Below are 21975 nucleotides of genomic sequence, written 5' to 3'. Positions count from 1 at the left end.
CGTAGGGTCGGCATAGAAAACGGTGACAAGTACACTCGACCCGTCTTGCCCGTAGTGGTTTGGTCACAAAACTCGGTCGCGGATACTCGACCAAGTCCAATTCACGTCTGGCAGCTCCTTCTCTCGGCATGTCGTGTTACAACGAGAGTCATGATGCTCATGATGTTGCAGGTGGCTCCATATACCCCGGCCGGAGACGTCCAAGAACGAGAGCTTGTACAAGCGGCGCCGTTCTAGCCCTAGTTCCGCATGCCACGGGCGGTTGCCGTCGGTGTGAACCAATGCGTGGAAGCGCTTTGGATGGCGTGCTAGCGGTTCGGAGTGGTTTCCGTCCGGTATGCAGGCGAAAGAGCAGGGGTGAGGAGAGGCAATCAGGAAATCCCATGTTTCACAGCAGCGAGAAGTCGATTCCATCATCGATGGCAGTTGGCAGGCCGCGCCAGCCTCTTTTCAGTTTCCCGGTCTCTCTTGAACAAGGAAAGGGCCATTGTCTAGCGTTGATCGACACGAATCGTGGAATCTGGATATCGCACGTGGGGTAGGATGAACCGGAGACGAACCGGGGGGAGGCAATGATCCGGTGAGCCGCATCTGGATCTTGGAGGTCTCTGGTTGGCCCGGGGAGAGAGATGCTGGGAGGGGTTTCCAGATATTTTTCTATTTTCTGGGCTGATGTTTTGGTCGGAACATTGTTGGTTAGCCTTTGCGGGTATGCGTTGCACCGATCGGACGAATGCAAATAATCGTCTTGGATCAGCGGCGTTTGCGTTTTTCTTCCGTCAGCCCACGTCCGTACCTTGCTTGCTCGAATGCTTTTGAGCTCTTCTTTTTTTTTCTCTTGCGTTGCTTGCTTGCTTCTTCTTGTTTTCCCCGCAGTCGGGCGCAGGTCCAGCTCACCGAGGTAGCGGGTGGTGAAAGTCAATTACATCGACGACGCGGTCTGATGAGGTGTTGTGCGTGTCATGGACTCGCAGTTGCCCAGCCTCCAGCCCCCCCTTGGACTTGGCCCCACCATCCCGCTCCCGCTCCCTGATCGCGAAAGCAGGTGACATGAACGGGTCCCTCCTTACCTTACTTACCCCGCCATAGGCATGTGAGGTAATCAAGACGGGAGCTGGAGGTCATCGTTTTATGCTGCGGTACCTTGTCTTCCTTGGCCTTGTCGTGCTTGACACAAGTACCCTCCCTCTTCCTCCCAGGCTCCAGCTGGGGAGCTCTCCTCTTGCCCCCCCCCGGGAATTATGCCTTACAAAGTGCATTGAGGGGCAGCTCCACAGCCCGCTGGTGGACGATGTTGGGGTAAAGGTCGCCGAGAGCTGCGTTTCCGGACGTACTCGGCATGCTGGCGCGAGCTGCTTCGGAGATTCTGCAATGGGTGTATCAGTGCTAATCCGTCTCGTTGAATCGTGATAATAATCGTCCATGCCGCTGCCACAGACTGCTTCGCCCTCTTGGATCTTCCTTCCTTTTTTTTCTTTCTTGGTCATTTTACAGTTTAACCTGCATCATAAACCCCCAGACAGACTCAAACAAACACAGACACGCAAGATGCCTCACTTTGACGAGACCAAAGCCTACGCGGTGCAGGAAGAGGTCTTCTTCGACGATGGCCGCGAAATCGAGCTGCTGCACTTTGTCTACGCCCAGCCAGACATTGACGAGATCCGCGGGTCGCCCGAGCGTGTGCTGGCCGCCATTGACGATTTCGGTCGCAAGAAGAAGTACCTCATGAACGTCGGCGAGGACAAGGGCAAGATCGTGACGGATTTGATTGCTGAAGTCAAGCCCAAGGTTATGGTACATATCTCCCCACCCCCAAAATGCCCCCTGTCAAACACAGCTTTTGAGTTGCACACACGAGATGGCCGCAGATCATCCCATCTTTCTCAAGGGAAAGCTTTGGGTTTTCCGCTGCGAGTTTCGACTTTCATCTAATCATCACCAGGTCGAGCTGGGCGGGTACGTCGGCTACTCCTGCATCCTCTTCGGCGCGGCGGTCCGCAAGGCGGGCGGCCAGCGGTACTACTCTCTCGAGCGCAATCCCGAGTTCGCCGCCGTCATCATGTCCCTCGTCGACCTCGCCGGCCTCTCTGACATCGTCAAGGTCGTCGTCGGGCCCAGCGACGCCTCCATCCAGCGCCTGCACGCCGCCGGCGACCTCCCCAGGATCGACCTCATGTTCCTGGACCACTACAAGCCCGCCTACACGACCGACCTCAAGCTGTGCGAGCAGCTCGGCATCGTCGCGCCCGGGTCGGTCCTCGCGGCCGACAACGTCATCAAGCCCGGCAACCCGCCGTATTTGGAGTACGTGCGGAGCTCGGTCGCGGAGAAGCGCGCCGCCGCCAAGGACGTCGCCAAGGCGCGCAAGGAGAGCGGCTTCTTTGATGACCGGACAGCGAAGCAGTACCTCAAGCGCGAGGGCGAGGAGAGGTTAGACTTGACGAGGGTTGGAAACCCGCATCTCAAGTATGAGAGCCGGCTGATCAATAGCTTCGAGCCGACTGGTGTGCCCGTGAGTTTTTTCTATCCCTGCCAAGCAAGTCACATGCATTTTCTGACAGGATCTAGGACGGTGTTGAGATCACAAGATGTATCAGCGAGGAAATTGAGTAAGAGCGATATGATGATTTGACAAAGAAAAATATAATGAAATTGAGCGAATTCGCCCACCCTGTCGCTCGGCCGCGCACGTCAGAATGTGCTGCAATTTCGAGCGTAAACTGTGACGCAACATACAAAACTGTTTATTGGACAATGTCATGTGCAGTTAGCCTCCAATCTAGGGCGCCCTCATACTCCGACGGTTCAAGGCTTCTCCTCTCAACCGCCTGTTTGTTTCATAAAACCCAGCAATGCTTCTGCCCCGGTTGTATCCCAATAACGCCGTATTCACAATCAACCATCTCTCTCTCGTCAAGCAGACAGTCTAAATTCCCAACCAGGTCTTGGCGCGCTCATAGGTGTAGAAGCTCACGGCTGCCAAGGGGAACACCTTCACATAGCCAATCGTCAAGCCCACAAAGAAACCCGGCACTCCCCTCTCCCTGAAGATCATCGCGGCCGTCTCGCCGATGCGAAGTCGGTGACCGTCTCCTACGGCACCACCGACTTGCATGCGCCTGCGGATGACCTCGAGCGGGTACGATGTGGTCTGTGATACCAGACCAGCGACACCACCGGCGAGCAGCTCGGCCCAAGAGCGTAGCGGGGCAGCCTTGCCCTCGGGTGCATTCTTCGGCTGGGGGAGTGTCGTGTACTTGGCGAAGCTCGGGAGGCGCAGGATGTCGCCTACGGTATCGTGTGTGAGGAAAGACATGCCGGCGTACGGCAGCATGCCTAGCAGCGTCGGCGAGAAGCCTCTGTAGAAGTTGGCCAAGCCCGAGCGCGGTGCAATTGCGGCGATAGGCGCAGCAACCGCGTCGGCCACGGTGCCGGTCGGTTTCGCGGTGGTCCGCACGAAGCGCTCGTTGTAGATCCGCCGGCAGATGGCGGTTAGTGAAGATCCGCCGTGTTTCGTCTCGAAGGCCAGGCGCACGCGGATGACCTCCAAAGGGTATGTGAAGAATACAGAGGTGACGCCGGCCATGGAACCGCTGAGGAGGCGGCGCCATGGGGTCTCTTGGTCTTTGTTTCGGATGATGATGGATCGTATTTGTTCGTAGGCAAGGAATTTGATGCCGGCGTAGGGAAAGATTCGAAGCAGCGTGGCAGAGTGTCCCCTAAACAGCCCCAATACGCCTTCGTGGGACTTGATATCCTTCATTGCCGTCGCAACACCGAACCACGACCCCGTGTACTTTGCGAACTGGGGGTTGCTTGCCTGAAAGAGGATCTTTACTCTGTCGAGGGGCGCGACGACCGTCTTTGCCTGCATTGCCCGGTCAAGTCAGACATGGCCGTCGTACAGATAGATCGTGGTCACCCAGGGAGCCAACTTACAGCACAACCCGCCAAGCCTCCCGCGACGCCGGACCGCCAGACATAGTCGAAGGTCCGGGTCTGTTTCCTCAGTTCTACCGTGTCATCTTTGTCGGTCGGGCAGACGGGGGGACTCCTCGTGTCGGCTTTTGATCGCTGCGTCTTCGGTGCTACCTCCGACATGGAGGCATGTTCCATCAGCGCTGACGGCATTCCCTGGCCAGCGCGACCCGCGGTTCTCGTTCCCTCGTCCGTGTGTGGTGAAAGCAGTCGTAGCTACAGGAGCATTCCGTGAGTGTTGGTGTTGAAGCGTGTGTGTAGGTCGGGGAGTAAATCAGAGCACAGGCAAGGAAAGAATCGAGGTGGCACGCCAGAAGGGTAAGGATCGTGGGGCGGCGGTGATCGTGGAGAAGTTGCAATGGGAAATGGAAGGGAAAAGGGTTCTGGAGCCGGAATGCGACGGGGCGGACGTCATACGGGCGAGATTTTTAAAAGGCTCCCTCTCATTGAAGAGTCGCCCTCTGGGGGGCCCGCGGGGCGCTCAAGCGGACCGGCGCTTCCAATGGGGAAGGCACTTTTTTGGTGGGAGAGGCACTGTCGGACTGTCCTGCCCGCTGAGTCTAGTACAGGGGTCAAGGCCACGAGCCGAAGATTGCCGAGCGTCGTCGCGGGCGTAAGGTACCTGACACTGGACACGCCTTCGGATAGAGGCGGTGGCAGTTGCGAGTGGCCGACTTCGCGGTTACTTTGCTCTGCAGCACGAGACCACAAGATGTCGCGCCTGGATCTTTAACTCCGGCCAGCAGCTCTGTTCTGGCCAAGGTGCGGATGAATACACGTTGGACGCTTACGATGTCTACACGTGCGTGTACCTGAATCACACACGCTGGACACGACTTTGGCGTGCTAGCTGGGGATCAGTAGCCTTCAACAATTTTCCCACCAGGAATAAGATTATTCCCCAAGGGAAATAGACCCCAGACCGTCTGTCTTGTCTTTCCAGGAGAAACAGCGCCAACGCAGGACCTCGGCACTGCTGCGCCGTACTATCTTTTCCCAAAGCCACCCCAGCCAAGCCCCGGGTCCTGTTCGATTGCACTTGGACTGCGCCGGGCCTCAATTCAAGCCTCCGGCGCGTCCTAGCCACACAGGAAGGCACCTATCGAATGAAGATCACAGGAGTCCGACTTCACATAAAATTATGGTCTCTGGTCCGCCCTCAAACCCCGACCGATCAAGCTCTGCATCGCCAAAGTGCATCTTGTTCCGCGATGAGGACCAGACGGTGTTCCTCGTCGACATCCCTGCGTCTATCGAGGAAAGCCAGCACCTCCTGGGCCAAAGTGCCGAGACAACATCCGGAGAAGGAGGGGGGCCACGGCGGCTCCTGTCGGTCGACCCTGTCGCCGAGCCCTATCCGTTACCGGAGCCGCGGAACCCCCACGTCAACCAGAGCACGCCGGCGAGCCAACTTGCAGACCTCATGATCGAGGCGGCGGTGAGGAGCGCTCTTGATACGCTAAAAGAGCACCATGAAGCGCGGTTTTGTCTCCCACGAGTGACCACCACCAAGAGCAGCATCACCGCCAAAACCAGCGGCGACGACGATCAAGATGGCTTACAGGAGCATTGCCCCCGTGAGACAACGGCGGCAGAGGCGCATTTTATTCCCGAAGGCTCATCGTACATCAGCGGCTCAATCGAGGATACTCGAGATGACTTCGTCTCGACGGCACCTCTTTTTGACCTCATCGTCCTGGATCCGCCTTGGCCGAATAAGTCCGCGAGGAGAAAGACCGGAGGGTATTCCACGGTATACGGGCTCAAGGAGACCCGGCTGCTCCTCGAGCAGATTCCTGTCGGCGGGCACCTCGCAGACGGTGGCCTCGTCGCCGTCTGGGTCACTAACAAACCTAGCTTAGTAGACCTTCTCACATCGCCCAAAGGTGTTCTGTCCGGATGGGGTCTGGAGGTTGCTACTGAATGGACATGGGTCAAGGTTACCTCGCAAGGGGAGCCTATCTTCGACGTCGAGTCCGCGTGGAGGAAGCCGTGGGAGAGACTAATCATCGCCAGACGTCGCGGCGGCGGCGATGGCCGCAAAATACCCCAGCGGATAATCGCTGCTGTGCCAGACATCCACTCGAGAAAACCAAACCTGCGCCCGTTGTTCGGAGACCTGCTCCCCCAAGGATTCCGCGGCCTCGAGGTCTTTGCACGTCACCTGACAGCAGGCTGGTGGGCATGGGGCAACGAGGTCCTGCGCTTTCAAGAAGGCCATCACTGGGTTGTATCAAACACGGCTGAAGAGAGTAACGAACTTGATGATACCAATTGACATGACCTACATCTCCATGCCATCCTTTTTTTTGTGTTGTACACACATGCGGCCATCGCCGCATGTTCGCCTTGAGCTGTCTGATTTTTTGTACATGAGGTCCACCACGCACTGCCATCTCAGAGACGACATCACGCCCCCTCGCCTATCCAGTGCAACTCGTCATCGGCCATCTTCTCTTCATTCATCCGCTCTCTGTGCTCATTGTTTCTCTACCTCCTTCTCACCGGCCTCCTTCTCGCCGGCCTCCTTCTCACGGGCCTTCTTCTCCCTCCTCGCCGGCTTCTCCGTCCCCAGCCTCTCCTCTTTCTCCGTGTCATACTTCTGCTGCTTCGCCTCTCTCTCCCTCTTCGCCACCTCCGCGATCTTGTCCCACTTGCTGTCCAAGTTGTCCGGCTCAACCCACTGCTTCTCTCCGTTCAGCAGTGCCTTCGCCTGTTCCGCAAGCCGCTTCCGCGGCGTGCTGGTCATGGCTAGTTCGCTGGGGTAATGCAGGTTGCCGGCCTGGAGGTGGGCCTGGCTCTTGAAGTGCTCGTTCGCCGCGTCCGTACGCGCCTGCCACAGCTTCTTGTTCCACGGCTCGAGGTTCTTGGGCGGCTCGGGCCACACAAAGGGCTTCACCAGCTGGACCATCATGAACTTCTTGGGCTGCGGGCGGTAGTAGCCCCCGCGCGGCTTACGGACCGCGCTGCTCGAGTCCACCCATGAGCGCACCCCGGTCGTGTGGACTTTGTAGAGGTTCCAGAGGTAGTCGCGGATGTCGAGCTTCGTGAATGTGAGGGGCACCTGGAAAGTGGCCCAGTTGGGCGGGACTCTGTCTTTGCGAATGAAGGTGATGGTATGGTTCGGCCTGTGGAGGGTGGTGAAAAGGTCAGTTTCTCTACGCTGCTGGGGTGCGGTGACCACAATTGGGGTGTTTCTCACAGGTAGACCTTCTTCTCTCCGAGCTTGAAGCCCGGAAACAAGGGGCTAAACTCCTTTTTAACCAGTCCTCTCCACGATCTAGGCATGGTGTCGTTGCTGGCCTACACGGTGCTCAAGGATTCTGGTGTGCGGCTCGCGAGAATCCAAAAAGTTCACTGCAAGGATTGAATTGCTTTCTGATTGGCTGAAGCGGGTCTACGTAAGTCCGCCAGAGATAGTGGATCCATACTCGAGGCGCTGGACAGGGAGCGGGGGAATTGTCCGGGTCCGATGCTGTACCCACATAGGATCCATTCGGTGTCCGGAGGCGGGGCTCCAGCCGGAACATCAGTCTAAGCGCATGACAAGACAGACGCGAACTCATACAGGTGAGAATATTTCAGCCTGCGCTACTTGGCTCAGAAATGTTCAAAAGGTCTACATACGCAGGTGATTCCATCACGCGTATTGATAGTTTGAAGTTCTGTCACACGACATCTTGCCGTTTCAAGGTTTCAAGAGCTGAGCTCGAGCTGGCTCCGCATTGATGGAAACCACCTGCGTACAAGGAAATCCATCCCGTCGACAAGGTGTTGCAGATGCCTCAGTCTGGGGAAGAAACAACCCCAAAGTGAGACGCGCCGAGTGGCAGGCCGTTTGCCTTTCCAATGTTTAGCCTGACACGGCAAGCTGGCCAACGGCGTTTCGAGGGCGCTGTGCGAATATTGCCCAAGGAGTTGCCTTGTCCGTCAAAGCTACAACCCCGGATTTTAGCACCAGACGAGTCAAGTTATGTAAGCCCACGCACAAGCAGAGTTTATTCCCCACTGGTTTATGAGGGGAAAGGTGCGCGTGACGAAGCTGAAATCTGGCATCGAAAACGAAGAATTGCGCGGGCTGGAGGATGCAGAGACCCGGTCAGTCAATTGGCGGTGGTATGCATTCGTGATTTAGGCAGAACCCACGGAGGAGTGGATCGCAGTGACATACATGGCTGCAGGAGTTACAAGGCTCAGAAATAGAGTGGATTTGCGACTAATAAACACGTAATTGCTTCAATACTATCGAGATCTAAAGATCTCTTTACACATCTGGAAGGCTTTTCCCGTCCTTCTTACAGATTTTCATGAATCGTGAATGAACTTTTACCATCCATCCGTGTAATTCATGGGTATCATAATTCATTTAGACGTCGAGTCCGTCGACGACGACGCCCTTGTTCCAGGTCCAATGCAAGTAACGAGCGGCCTCCTCGGCCGAGTCGTCGGAGACGAGAGCGCTGACGAGATACAGGGCCGCATCCACGCCAGCGCTGACTCCAGCAGCCGTGATGACACGCAGACCACCGAGGCGCATCGCGGCGCGGCGAGTGATGGATTCGCGGCGGCCGGAGCTCTTGAAGGACATGCTGCCCTTTCTGCTGTGTTGTTAGCCACGTTCAGTCAATTAGGTTTGGTGTAAGCAGGCTGACGTACCTGGCGTTGGAGGGCCGGCGGCCGGCGTCGGATGTGCGACGGACATACGGGTTCTCGTCCTCGTCGCCGAGGTCGAATCGGAGGTTGTTGACGACGTATCGGGCATCCTCGATGACATCGGTTCTCTCGGTCAGGTTGCGGGTGGCAGCCTCGCTGCACAGGATCTCAAGAGTGGTGATGTAGTCTGAGTGGGTGGTGGCGGAGAGGCCGGCGAGGATGCCCTGCTTGGCAAGGAGGAGAGAGCCGGTGCAGACGGAGAGAAGGGTGCGCTCGTGGGTGGGGTCCTTCTTCTGCAGCTCGGAGAAGGCGGTGATGAGGGGGAGAGGTTCGGCGTTAGCCTTGATGATCTTGTCGCTGTCACCGCCGACGATGACGAGAACGTCAAAGTCGCTGAGGCGCTCGTAGGCCTCCTTGAAGGGGATCTGGGTGCCAATGGTGACGCCCGAGTCGGAGACGACCTTGGGCTCAGCAGCGGCGACGGTAACCTCGAAGGCCTTGGAGTCTGCGGGGTAGGGCGGCTGGTCAGCTGGGCTGCGTCCGCGTTCACGTTGGTGTCATTGGGGTGGGGGGAAAGGGAGAACAGGGTAGATTTGGTGACTCACTCTTGTCCTTCTTGTCGTGAAGGGCATTGGCGAGGACCTCCAACGGGCCGGCCATGTCGAGAAGATCAAAGTTGGGTTGCAGGGCGAACAAGACCTCAATGGGCTCGTCCGCCACTGCAGAGCTCTTGGATGCCATCTTGCCGACTGTTTGTGTGGATTGGGTTTAAGGGGGAAAGGGGTATGGTGAAGCTTGAGCTTGCTAGTGGACTGGTTTGGAGCAATTGGAACCGTGAAGAGGTCACAGAGAAGGTCGTCGCAGGGAATTGGTGACGCAGCTGTTGGGTGAGTAGCTTGGTTGTTGATGATGATGATGAAGAAGAAGGAGAGAAGGAGGAGAAGAGGGACAGCTCAGAGCTATTTGGCTTAAAAGAGGGAGGGGAAAGCAAGCAATAAGGGTCGAGTCATCTGGAGCAAAGCAAAGGAGGGGTTGCACCACCAGCCGATCTCTGGTCAAAGGTACGGACGGGACGGTACATGGCTCTTTGCTGCCGGGAGCAGTGTACGGTTACGTACCTTAGCTCACCTCCCAGGAAAGGGATTCCGTGCTATTCGCAGCTGGCCGGCAAAGTGACCTGAGCTGAGGGGGTTTGCTCTACCAGCACGCATATGGCACTACCTTACCAATGGTGGACGACTGATCAGGTGCGTTTCTGGACAAGACCACAACCCACAACAGCTTCAAGTGGTCCAATGGCCCCACTGTCGCCCGTACGTTTTTCTGGGGTCGGGTGCATCGGTGCAGTGTGGCCCACGCACCGGCGCATGGCGCACTCGCGGTACAGACGCGGATTGCGGGGTTTTAGCCCCGTGAGGTCACTGGTGGGGTCTCGGTACCTGCCTGCAGCGTGATCCGGCCACCGAGATCCAAGTATCCCCACCTGCCGCGCTTCATCCAGGATCCGCGTCACTGTGCCAGGGCCATCTCTGCTCATCCCAGATGCGCATTCTGCACTGTACAGAGCTCCCCCTTAAACATGCAGGACCCGCTGAAGCCGTCGTAAGCGAGGCCACTCAATGCGCATGGCAGTCGCTCCCATCGGGTCCCCTCACTGTGTGGATTGTGGCCCGTCGCACGCCGCCGCAGGTCACCCACCACCTACCTTAGGTAGGTACCTAAGTAAACTCGTCCATCCGTGGCGTGGGATGGCAACAGGCAGGCGGGCGGGCAGGGCAGGGCAGCGGTGGAGGGGAGTCGTGCTTTTTCGTCGGGGCTCTCCTAGCGTCCAATGATCCAATCTTTCCCCCCTTCCACTGTCTCCTTCCACTGTTTCCGCGCCCATTCCATTCCCGCACCGGCCTTGCACAACTGTGAGGGTCCCTGGCAAAGCTTGTACCTTGCATCAGCAGATTTCATTGCCTGACGGTTGCATGACATCGACATCGACACCCGCCCTCGCGGTCCGCCGAAGCCTTGCTTTTCCCCCTTGACCGATAAAAACATCGCAAGGCTCCATGAAGAGTCACGAATTGCAATATGGCGTCGTCAGCGTGAGTGGCCAGATCTTCTTAGCATCCATCGTCGCTTCCGCATCTCGTATCCAGATCCTGCGTCATGCGGTGCGCGATATTCGCTTCAGGACCCTTCCAGCTCCCGCAACTCTACCATGGTGCCTATGATCGGCTGACAAGACCTTGTGTAGGTCACTCAAGGACCTGTCCAAAGCTCTGACATCTTTCCTGTCAGTCTCGCCGTCTCTGCCTTTGCCCGACGACATCACGCAAGTCATCGAAGCGTACCTGAACAAACACGAAGAGTACAGCGACTCGAGCTCCGACAGACTGCAAGATGATCTGCTTGGCATATACGAGAAGCATGTCAAGGGCACGCCGTCCAAGTATGCCGTCTTCATCCACATCTTCCGCCTCTTGGTCCCAGTGCTCCGCACACCGGCCCGCCTCTTCAAGTGGTGGGATATCCTGAATGACCCGGTCTTGGAGAATTTCACCCGCGAAAAGGGCTTGATGGAGGAGTCACATAATGCCACCCTCGAGGTTCTGATGCTGGGCCATGTCGATAACGACGATTCGACCGCCGAACCTACCGTAAACCCTTTCGCGCAACGGCTGTTGTCCTCGTGGAAGCACAAATACTACAAGACGCAGTCGGGGAATGACTTGACTGGGGAATCGAGCGAGCGCGCAATACGCCAGGCTCTTCTCACCTATGGAAAAAAGAGGCCCAAGGTAAGCGATGCATCGCGCATGTCGCCATACCATCCAGTGTCTAATGCGACGCCCAGGACTTTCTCTTCACCCTCGATAAGTCGTTTGTTCGCAGCGAGTGCCGAGCCCGCGTTGCCAAACTCTTGTGCGAGTTCGTCCAGAGCCAACCGCCGCATCTACATCAAATCTTGCAAACACCCTTGTTCGGCAACTTGCTACGATGTTTGCAACAAGACACCTCGACAACCGTCATTTCAGTGGCAATCACCGCTTTGATCATGATATTGCCACATATGCCAAGCTCGCTGGCGCCACATCTTCCAAACCTGTTCAATATTTATGCACGGTTGCTTTTTTGGGATAGTGAGAGGATCGGGGTGATTGAAGCTACATCAGACGAAGGCGAGCAGAAGGCCTCAAACTCGGGATGGGAAACCTGCCATTTCTCCCCCGAAGCTGACGACATCGATGTTCCTCATCTCGCTAATTATTTCACCATCCTCTACGGCTTGTATCCCATCAACTTCATGGATTACATCAGGAAACCGCAGCGATATCTTCGACATGCAAACGCAGCAAACCCCGATGAGGTGGAAGTTCAGCCGACCGAAATACGTCACAAGTCCGAGCGCTTTCGCCAAAGCCATCTGTTGCATCCCAACTTTTACACTCTCACCATTGAATCCGAAAAGACAGACTTTGGCCGTTGGATGACCAGCGAGCCGGCCGAGGTTGTGGCGGAGTGTATGGCGTTGCGCTTTTCTGCCGACACTTTCGCTGTTGTCAACCCTGACGTCGCTCAGGCCGCCGAGGGCGAGGGCTCGCTTCTCAGTGACGAGTCAGATCGTGACGGGCTGGGGCCTGCTTTGTTGAGCGATGCTGCGCCGGGGGCTGGTGCCGAGAGTTGGAGGACCATCCGAACGCCAGAGGAAGCTTCTCGGGCGAGCAGTCGCGTTCATTCGACTGCTCAGCGTCAAAGTTCGCTGTCAAGCCAACCGTCTAACCGAAACTCACTGGAGGCACCCAGGACTGATGTACCCGGCGACAGTCCAACGTTGCCGCCGCAACTCAACCCGTCTTCCTCGCACACGCATCTACAAGATATGATTCACTCAAATAAGGTGATCAAGTCTGGGCTTCATCAGTCTCTGGCCAATGACAGTGTTCCCTCGCTGGCCCTCAGCCACCAGGACTCTGCAGCCGAGAAGTCATCTGCACAACTGCCTCCTCCGCCGCCCGCAATCTCCGCGCCGTCCTCCGCAACTGACGGGCAAACCCAAATTGCGTTCTTGCAGCGGCAGCTTCTCCTTCTACAGAACGATTTGAACTTTGAGAGATATCTCAAGCAGCAGCATATGGCGCATATAGGCGAGCTACGACGAAGACAGGTTCAGGAAGCAGCGAGCGAGGCTGAAACTCAGAACCTCATTTTGAACAATCGAACTTTGCGCAAACGTCTGGAAGACTCGAAGAAGGCTGAGATGCAGATCAGAAAGGAGTCCGAGAAGAGTCGAACGCTCGCCAAGAAGTGGGAGTCTGACCTGTCTGCAAAGTTACGAACCCTGCGCGAGGAGTCTCGGAAGACGAAGTTGGAAATTCAGTCCTTGCAGCAAGAGTTGCACGCCGCGCGAGAGGAGTGTGAGAAGCTCAAGAAGCTGGTCTGCGATGCAGAAGTCAAGGAACTCAACTCGAAGCAAAACATGCAATCCATCGAAATAAATGCCGCCGACATCGATCGGTTGAGGGCAGAGGTAGAGCGACTTTTGATCTCGGAGAGAAATCTCCAGGCCAAGGAGACGGAGAGGCAAGAAGCTCTGGCTTCTGCATCCCAGGCAGAGAACAAGGCCACGATGCTAGATTTGAAATTGCAAGCTCGCGAGGAAGAGTTGCAGAAAACGAAGAAGCTATTCCAGACGCAGATCGGGGTTTTGAATGCAAAGCTTCTGGAGGCACATGAAGGACTGCACAACAGAAGGACAGCAGAGACCAAGGCTGCCGTGGAGAGTGCTTTGGCTGCCAGCCGGGCAAAGCAAGCTGAGCTGCAAAAACAGTATACGACCCTGATGCGGAAGTACACGGTCTTGCAGTCTCAAGTTGAGGAAGGCAGATTCGCGGTTGGGTCGTCAAACTCTCACACGCGGCCCGACTTGCCTTTCCGCATGGACGTGGACGGGGCGGACTCGACTCATTCGACCAGTCCCGTGACGATGAGAGCTAGCCGTTCTGGACTCCACCGAGTCTTGTCAGATAACTTTCTGCCGTCGTCGTACAGCAATACGCCGCCCATCATGACCAACCCGTCAACCCCGGTACCCGCGAGTGCATCGCTCGCGCCGGCACCATCCAGTCCACAAGAGGCGGACGAAGCTGCCAGCCCGAGCACGACTGACCCACGATACTTTGGCAGAGGTGAGTCTGGAGGATCCCGGCTTCGGTTCCGAGACGGGTTCTGGAGGATCAACTAACGACAGCAACGTCAGGTGGGGTTCAGAATCGGCGCAAAGATGAGAAGGGCAAGGGCAAGGATGACGGCGATAAGAAGAAAAAGTCGGGAGTCATACGTGGCATCCGCGGATATGTGTAAATGAAACGGGATGTGGAATGGCCGAGAGATACCCAGTGCCTTTCGTTGGTTCGAAATAAGGCATGTTATGATGATCTGTACGTACTAGTATTCACCGCAACACAATGAGAGCTCTGAAGCATATTCAAGTTGGGAGCACCAAACATTGACCAGCAGGAGTTCGCCTCATCTTGCGGGGCCCACGTGTGAGTTGCAGCTGCGGCTCACAGCGGGTATCACATTCGCCTACACGAAGAGGTCCAACCCCTCGGAACCCCCCAGCACAGAGGCATCTGCCCCTCGCCGCGAGACCTCGCTCGGGACGGCACCGGTCAACTCTTGTCCTCTGCTGCAAGAAGGGTTTTTCCGGCGGCGATCAGATCAACCACGCAGCCCGTTCTCTAGGGTGTTGCGAACGGAGCGCAAACAAGCCTCCCCAACAGGATTTGGTTCACACAACATCGGCCCTGACTCACTGGCCGCCGGCACCAGAACACCACCAACACCACCAACACCGATGGCGACGGCTTCTCATCGTTTTCCACCTGGCGGATGGAGCAATGAGAAAGTGAACTCCACTACGGAAGTCGGCCTGGAGGAGAACACCTTACATGATGCCAAGGCTGCATTATCGTCCTGCAACTTTACATCCATGAATTACGTCCAGATGTGGACTGTTATTGAAGTATGAACCACCAAGTACTTTTGTTCTCATAGGAATTGCCCGCCTAGAGGAGGTCATCCGCGGAAGAGGCGCCCTTAATGGGAGCAGGGTTGAGACAAGGTAAGCCTAGTGCTAATTGGTCGAAATACCTCGAGCCTCAATTTACGAGTGTACGAACGCACGGGTCGTGTCTTTCCAAAAGCGGTAATCCAGCGGCCCATGCAGAAGCGACCTCTTACACGAGATCTTTCGCCCTGGCAAGATTGGATCTGCTGGTGGTGCCTGTCATATTGCCCAAAACATGTGTCTTCCAGAATCGTTCCGTCCTCGGATGCTATTTGAATGGCAAGTTTGCCAACTTGCGGTCCTTCTTTGTTTTTCTACCAAATCGAGCCTTTTGGATTCGAATCCCGCTCTATTCTTGAAACTCTCTTGAAGCCAAACTTGGCTCTGTTCTTCAGAGGCAACGGGCCACAAAACGGTCCCATATCGATCTTGCTCACCAAAACCAAACCCCTTGACGGTCAAAACGGCCAGGCATGAACGACGTCGAGATCAGACCTCTGCAGCTTTGATCCGCCGCAACATCAAAGGACCAGACCAAGCACCGAGAAGTTTACCTCTGTACTCCATAAGTAAGTTTCGACTTCCGTCCTTCCCCGCGTCATTGGGAGGAAATATTGTCGTGGGGGTTTGCGTCTCGCTGATGGTTGGAATTTCTGGAATCTCAGAACTTCTCAACTTCCACGACTCACACACACAACTTGAACGCCACCAAGGGAAAAAAGAATGGCGAAGAAAAATCAAACAGACGAGAAATCACCCCCCGCCGGGAAGGGGGATGTTGGGCCTGTGGAACGAAAACCCGCATTCGCAGATTACATCCGAGTCTTCACCTACGCCTCAAGATGGGATTTCATAGTATACGTTATCGCGGCCGTAGCCTCCCTCGGCGCCGGCGTCACCCTCCCGCTCATGAACATCCTCTTTGGCCAGCTCGTCGGGCAGTTTACGGAGTTCTTCCAGCCCAACTCGACCCTCACCACCTCCGACTTTGAGCACCTCCTGAACCGCCAAGCGCTGCTCATCATGGCCCTCTTCCTGGGTCGCTGGCTGCTCAACTCAATCAACAAGTTCTGCTTCCGCATGATTGGCATCCGGCTCTCGTCGGCGGTACGCCTGCACTACGTCCAGTCGCTCTTTGCGCAGTCGATCCACACCATCGACTCGATGGCGCCCGGGGCGCCTGCGACGGCCATCACGACGACCTCGACCACGCTGCAGATCGGCATCTCGGAGCGCCTGGGGACGTTTCTGCAGTTCACCGGGACCATCTTGACGGCTCTGATCATCGCTTTCATCTGGAGTTGGGATCTGACTCTGGTTACATCCTCGTTGCTGCTGTACATCACGCTAATTCTCGCAATCGTGTTGCCCAAGGTGGTCAAGGGGCAGACGGAGACGCTGGTGGCAGACATGCAGGGCACTGCTGTCGCCAGCGAGGCACTTGGAGGGATCCGACTGGTCATGGCCTGCGGCGCCCAAAAGCGTGTTATTGAGACGTACGACGGGTGGGTGCGGAAGGCGAAGGAGCGGGCTCAAAAGACTGCACCCATCGTGGCTGCTCAGTTCGGCCTGATCGTAAGTCCACGACGATGTGATCTCTCACGCTCCCTTCACACAGCTGACTCGATATAGTTCTTTGGCATGTTTGGTGCTTACGGCCTGGCATTCTGGTACGGCACGCAGCGCTTCATTGCCGGGGCGTTGAACAACGCCGGTGTCGTCTTCGTCGTGCTGATGTCAGTCATGATGATCCTCACCTCAATGGAGCGCATCTCGACGCCGCTGATGGCCGTCAGCAAGGCCATGGTCGCAGCTTGCGAGCTGTTCACCGTGATCGACGCGCCGCTGCCGCCGTCCGGAAATCTCAAGCCTGAAATCGACTCGCACGACATCATCTTTGAGGACGTGGTGTTCGGGTACCCCACCAGGCCCGGCATCACCGTCCTGAACGAGCTGAACTTCCGCATTCACCCGGGCGAGAACATTGCGCTTGTTGGGCCGTCGGGCTCGGGCAAGAGCACGATTGTCGGACTTCTCGAGCGGTGGTACTCTTTGCGGGACCAGCCTGCCGTGCCCAAGGTGAACGTGATGCCTCAGCCCGCGGCGAAGGCGGCCGGTGAGAAGGTACCTGAGGTTACGCGTCCATCTGGGCGCATCCGCGTCGGCGGCGTTGATTTGGAAGATTGCGATCTCCAGTGGTGGAGGTCACAGGTCGGCCTGGTTCAGCAGGAGCCCTTCCTCTTCAACGATACCATCTTCGGTAACGTCGTAAACGGACTCATTGGGACCGGTTTGGAGAACGAGAGTGAGGAGCGCAGGAGGCAGCTGGTTCAGGATGCTTGCGAGGAGGCCTATGCCCACGAGTTCATCTGCAGACTTCCCGATGTAAGTACACCCTTTCTTCCTTGAACGTCCTCCGCGTATTGCTGACACTTTTCCAAAAAGGGATACGACACAAAGGTCGGTGATGGCGGTGCTAAGCTCTCGGGAGGCCAAAAGCAAAGACTCGCCATCGCGAGGAGCATCATCAAGCAGCCGCGCATCATCATCCTCGATGAAGCCACGAGCGCAATCGACGCAAGGTCCGAAAAGGTCGTTCAGGCGGCACTAGACAGGGTCACCAAGGGCCGCACGACAATCACTATTGCTCACCGTCTCTCGACAATCCAAAAGGCAGACCATATCGTAGTGCTGCAGCAGGGCCAGGCCGTCGAGCAAGGCACGCACCAGAGCCTCATGGCCAACAAGTACGGCGTCTACCGCGGGCTGGTAAACGCCCAGGCTCTGAACTTGTCGGACCCCAATGACGAGAAGGCGAACCCCAAGCTTGTGGAGTTTGACGACGCCTCGACGGAGAAGACGTACGCCAACTCGAGCAAGCACGGTGGTCCACCGAGTATCCTCAGCGACCGAGAGGTCGTCAAACGCAAGCCCCGAGGTATCATCTGGAGCTTCGGCAAGCTCATGTGGATCCAGCGCGACAAGTGGCCTTCGTACCTCGGCATCACCATCTCCGCGATGGCGGTGGCATCGGGCACCCCGATCCAGGCCTGGCTCTTTGCTAAGGTGATCAACGTCTTCCTCCTCCCCAGCGACGAGCTGAAGAAGGAGGCCAATTTCTGGGGCCTCATGTGGATGGTCCTCGCCATATGCATCGGCATAGCGTGGGCGTGTGAGGGCTGGATCGGGCTGCACACGCAATACTTCATTAGCGCTGTGTATAAGAAGCAGTACCTGACCGACATGCTACACCAGAACATCAGCTTCTTCGACGACGATGAGAACTCACACGGGGCTCTGAGCTCGAGGGTCGGTGGCGACGCGAAGCAGCTCGAGGAGCTCCTCGGACTGAACCTCGCTCTCCTGCTGTCGGGCCTCTTCACCGTCGCTGGAGCCGTGCTCATCGCGCTACTCTACTCACCCAAGCTCGGCCTTATAGCGATGTTCGTCTGCTTGCCTGTCATGCTGGGCACCGGTCTCTGGAAGTACAGGCAGGAAGTGCAGTTTGACCAAATGAACTCGACAGTATTCATGGAAAGTTCGCAGTTCGCCACTGAGGCCATCGGGGCTATCCGCACCGTCTCTGCCCTCACAATGGAACCGTCAATCAAAGAGCGGTATGAGAAGCTTCTGAACCAACACATCGACGCAGCAAAGCGCAAAGCACAGTGGACCTCTGTCCTGTACGGATTCGCGGACAGCGCCGGCATGGGATGCCAGGCCCTCGTGTTCTGGTACGGCGGCAGACTCCTGGCCAAGGGCGAGTACACAATGGAGGCCTTCTTCATCTGCCTCATGGCCATCATCCAAGGCGCCGAGTCGGCGAGTCAAGCCCTGTCGGTGGCGCCCAGCGCCGCGCAGGCCGCCGCCGCCGCGGACCGCATCCTCGACGTCCAGGAGTCGGCTGTCGGCGGTAACTCCGGCATCCGCCACGGCGACGAGATTTCCAAGTCGCAAGGCGGCGTGCGCATCGAGCTGCGGGACGTGCACTTCAAGTACCCCACGCGCGACGTCGTCGTCTTCGACGGCCTGAACCTGACCATCGAAAAGGGGCAATACGCGGCCTTCGTCGGACCTTCCGGGTGCGGCAAGACGACCATCATCTCCCTGCTGGAGCGCTTCTACGACGTGGAGCCCAACCGCGGCGAGGTTCTCTGCAACGGCATCAACGTCAACCACATGAACGTCTACAACTACCGCCGCAACCTCTCCCTCGTGCCGCAGGAGCCCATCATGTTCCGCGGCACCATCCGCGACAACGTCCTCTTCGGCATCTCTGAGCCCGCCCTCATTTCGGAGCAGCGAATCCACGACGCCTGCCGCGAGGCCTTCATCCACGACTTCATCGCCTCCCTGCCCGAGGGCTACGACACCCAGGTCGGGCAGAAGGGCGTCTCCATGTCCGGCGGCCAGAAGCAGCGCATCGCTATCGCCCGCGCCCTGATACGCGACCCCAAGCTGCTGCTGCTAGACGAGGCGACGTCAGCGCTGGACTCGGAGTCGGAGAAGATCGTCCAGGCCGCCTTTGAGAGGGCGCGTCAGGGGCGGACAATGGTCGCTGTTGCGCACCGGCTGTCGACGATCCAGACCGCGGATGTCATCTTCGTCTTCAGCGAAGGCTGCGTGGTGGAAAAGGGAACCCACAAGGAGCTGCTCCGGAAGAAGGGCGTGTACTGGGAGATGGTAAGCAATCATTCCACCGTTCGTTGTTTGTTCCGTTTCTTGACTAACAGACATTTTGCAGTGCCAGAGTCAGGCTTTGGATCAGTAGGCTTCGGAAATCAAAAAAATTGTGCATTGGCATAGCGCGCGATTTGGGTTGGCTGTTGTGGGATCTCGAGTATAGACCGTCTGGGCAAACCCTTTATTTCCCAGGCTGACTTGTTTCTTTTCTTACTTTATTTGGGTATCAATGTAATTGTCTCCATGTCGTATACTCCTTCTCTTCAAAGCACATTCGTCCAAACGATGTATCTTATACCGCCTGAATTCTAAACATCGGCACCTTGGCCGCTCTTCTTGTCATATCCCGCACGCTCGGCACCGAAGACTTCGGCCATAAGCAGGCCGCCACGCCCATGCACCGGTTGCCTTGTCCATACTATGTCTTCGTCTTTATCTCGGACCACGGCAGCCTCCTGCACCAACGTCCACGTTCCAAGCAAACCGTCTTTCTCGAGATAGCGGAGCAGAACGCGGTCTCCACCCTCCTCGAAGAGGAATTCGCGACGCCAGAACCGTCGCCACTGTTCGTCAGCCGTGCCTTCGGAGGCATTCATGCATTCGATGGTGCGGTTTCGCGCTGCAATGGCGTACAGAGCTCGTGTTTTCCACAAGCCATCTTGACCCGGGTAATCTTTCAGCATCTCCACGGCTTCATCGCGCGCAAGCGGATCGCGACAGAAGAAGGACAGAACCATCAAGTGCCAGGTGATATTGCACTGGAGGGAGACTTGATGAGCCGGGTTTTTCTTAACTTCTCGTTTGGCCGCGCGGAGAGCGATGGAAGCAACAGACAGATATTCTCGGAAGAGGGGTGTTCGTGCCTTCACCAACTCAATGTTCACATACATTGGAGGGTTGTCGAACGTGTAGACGCCCAAGTGCTGTAGGCGCAGATGAATTGCTCTTAAGTAGAGGGGTGAGTCGGTATCGTGGGACATGATGATCTTGTTGAATAGGGGCCGGAATCCGGCGTCAAGTGCTTCCATGGTCTTATTCGACTTCTCAGAGAACTCCAAAATCCGGGGGTTCTGTAGGAGATTGACATGAAACCCATAGATGACCTCCTCGTCGTGTGAGTGAATTACGTCCGAGTTGTACAAGTATTCTACCATGATGGGGATCATTGCCGTTTGTGCACGCTGAACGGCATTCCAGCTGTCTTCAAAGTCGTCGAGGCTTTTGAAGACCGTGGGTATATCGTCGATATCGACGTCCGAGGTAGGCACTTGACTCACAGAATCATGAAAGATTCCATTGTATGGTTCCTACTCCTTAAGACCTTGGTTAGGTTTGGAAGGGGAGGTCCCTGTCCCACTCTGTCGCGCAACACCGTACGGGCTTGTTTTGCAAGGTGGTTGAAAACGTCGGCGATGGCAGCCAGGAGAGGCTTGGGGTTCGGGGCCAGCTTCCTGATATAGTGTTCTGCATTCTCGTCCGTGATGAGAGACAGCATCAGACAAAGACCGTGATTAACGTGATCCAGGGCGGCTTTCCTGTTATCCGTAAGCGTCTCGAACAAGAGCAAAAGGACAGACAAGATGATGGCGTCTTGAAGAGATGCTTGGCGGCTCTGCTCCTTGATGGAATGGCAGTAGTGAGCGACAGCATTGAAGTAATGCTCGTCGCTCTCATTTGTTGACATCTCGGGCACGGATATTGTGCGAAGGCTTCGTTGGGCTGATTGGCGATGCCATACACTGAGTGCACCGATGGCCATGGCGGCAGATCGAAGGGTACTGCTGTTGCGTGCAAGCTGAGGGAGAGTTACTTCCCACAAGCTGCTGCTGGCGGCTGCATTGGTCCAGGGTGCTTTGGCCAGGTTAACGAATTCTTCAAAGTAGCGCATGCTCGATGTGTCGGTGAAGTCGAGAGCATCAGGGTCCAATTTCAACTGGATCCTCGGGTGTGCGGCATGGCGAGTGGCTTGCCTGGAATCCCAGACGACCTGGCCGGGTTTTGCAGCGGCATTCTTTCTCGGTTCGAGGGCGTAGCCTTCGCAGTGTCCCCGATTATGGAGACAATTGCTGCAGTGAGGCTTTCCCTCATCGCATTTTACGTGGCGCTTCTTGCAAGTGATGCATCCGGTTCGCACCTTTCGTGTGCTTGTTCGAGAGTGCTTCGGTTTACTGGCTTGAGGTGCATTGGTGAACGGGACGGCGTTTGATTCCGGATATGGGGAAAGCTGGATGTTGAATTCCGCCATTGCTGCCCATCATTTGTCAGTCATTGCGCAAATGGCAAATGAGGTCAAGACGATGATCAGGTACAAAAGGCAGCCTGGTGAGATGGCGCAGACAAGCAGCCTGGCGGGTGTCGTTGGTGTGTTGAACTGGACTCGGTCGGTTCCACTTTTCTTCGAGCCATGAGTGGTGCAAGCGTGAATGGAGTTGGCGCACTCTACGAGTCACACCGAAGGCCGGATAATCTCAGTATCCTTAGTCCGGCCGTGCCTCATGTGGCTTTCCGCCAGGGCTGAGGTGGGTGACGAGTGCATTACGTGATCATAATTTTGTCGTGTTTTTTCTGATGCCTCTCAAATTGAAATCAGCGGGAAG

The 21975-nt window shown here is 56.5% G+C and overlaps 8 protein-coding genes across 8 annotated transcripts; 4 read left to right on the top strand and 4 right to left on the bottom strand.

Annotated features, from left to right (window-relative positions):
• Nucleotides 1-1371: 1371 nt before the first annotated feature.
• Nucleotides 1372-2616, top strand: GCG54_00013498 (putative catechol O-methyltransferase 2; the record flags this gene model as incomplete). The annotated part of the gene is made up of 4 exons (XM_045413351.1): nt 1372-1377; nt 1495-1797; nt 1946-2515; nt 2572-2616. 4 exons carry the CDS (start codon nt 1372-1374, stop codon nt 2614-2616), a joined length of 924 nt encoding a protein of 307 aa, XP_045266323.1.
• A 313-nt stretch (nt 2617-2929) lies between these two features.
• On the bottom strand, nt 2930-4134 carry GCG54_00013497 (Mitochondrial carrier protein LEU5; the record flags this gene model as incomplete). The annotated part of the gene is made up of 2 exons (XM_045413350.1): nt 2930-3871; nt 3943-4134. The coding sequence occupies 2 exons, from the start codon at nt 4132-4134 to the stop codon at nt 2930-2932; spliced, it is 1134 nt and encodes a 377-aa protein (XP_045266322.1).
• A 988-nt stretch (nt 4135-5122) lies between these two features.
• Nucleotides 5123-6259, top strand: GCG54_00013496 (uncharacterized protein; the record flags this gene model as incomplete). The annotated part of the gene is made up of 1 exon (XM_045413349.1): nt 5123-6259. One exon carries the CDS (start codon nt 5123-5125, stop codon nt 6257-6259), a length of 1137 nt encoding a protein of 378 aa, XP_045266321.1.
• Nucleotides 6260-6460: 201 nt separating this feature from the next.
• GCG54_00013495 (uncharacterized protein) lies at nt 6461-7269 on the bottom strand (the record flags this gene model as incomplete). Its single annotated transcript, XM_045413348.1, has 2 exons — nt 6461-7109; nt 7184-7269. 2 exons carry the CDS (start codon nt 7267-7269, stop codon nt 6461-6463), a joined length of 735 nt encoding a protein of 244 aa, XP_045266320.1.
• A 1078-nt stretch (nt 7270-8347) lies between these two features.
• GCG54_00013494 (uncharacterized protein) lies at nt 8348-9375 on the bottom strand (the record flags this gene model as incomplete). The annotated part of the gene is made up of 3 exons (XM_045413347.1): nt 8348-8579; nt 8638-9163; nt 9240-9375. The coding sequence occupies 3 exons, from the start codon at nt 9373-9375 to the stop codon at nt 8348-8350; spliced, it is 894 nt and encodes a 297-aa protein (XP_045266319.1).
• Nucleotides 9376-10691: 1316 nt separating this feature from the next.
• GCG54_00013493 (Tuberous sclerosis 1 protein-like) lies at nt 10692-13986 on the top strand (the record flags this gene model as incomplete). The annotated part of the gene is made up of 4 exons (XM_045413346.1): nt 10692-10796; nt 10869-11423; nt 11480-13811; nt 13883-13986. 4 exons carry the CDS (start codon nt 10692-10694, stop codon nt 13984-13986), a joined length of 3096 nt encoding a protein of 1031 aa, XP_045266318.1.
• Nucleotides 13987-15418: 1432 nt separating this feature from the next.
• Nucleotides 15419-19466, top strand: GCG54_00013492 (ABC transporter BEA3; the record flags this gene model as incomplete). Its single annotated transcript, XM_045413345.1, has 4 exons — nt 15419-16270; nt 16328-17080; nt 17141-19378; nt 19440-19466. The coding sequence occupies 4 exons, from the start codon at nt 15419-15421 to the stop codon at nt 19464-19466; spliced, it is 3870 nt and encodes a 1289-aa protein (XP_045266317.1).
• A 220-nt stretch (nt 19467-19686) lies between these two features.
• Nucleotides 19687-21623, bottom strand: GCG54_00013491 (putative transcriptional regulatory protein C15D4.02; the record flags this gene model as incomplete). The annotated part of the gene is made up of 2 exons (XM_045413344.1): nt 19687-20645; nt 20756-21623. 2 exons carry the CDS (start codon nt 21621-21623, stop codon nt 19687-19689), a joined length of 1827 nt encoding a protein of 608 aa, XP_045266316.1.
• Nucleotides 21624-21975: the final 352 nt, after the last annotated feature.

This window comes from Colletotrichum gloeosporioides (assembly GCF_011800055.1).
Source record: "Colletotrichum gloeosporioides strain Lc1 chromosome Unknown consensus_31, whole genome shotgun sequence".
Lineage (NCBI taxonomy): Eukaryota > Fungi > Ascomycota > Sordariomycetes > Glomerellales > Glomerellaceae > Colletotrichum > Colletotrichum gloeosporioides.
Note: the sequence above shows the minus strand (reverse complement) of the source record. Positions and strands in the feature narration are given on the sequence as shown.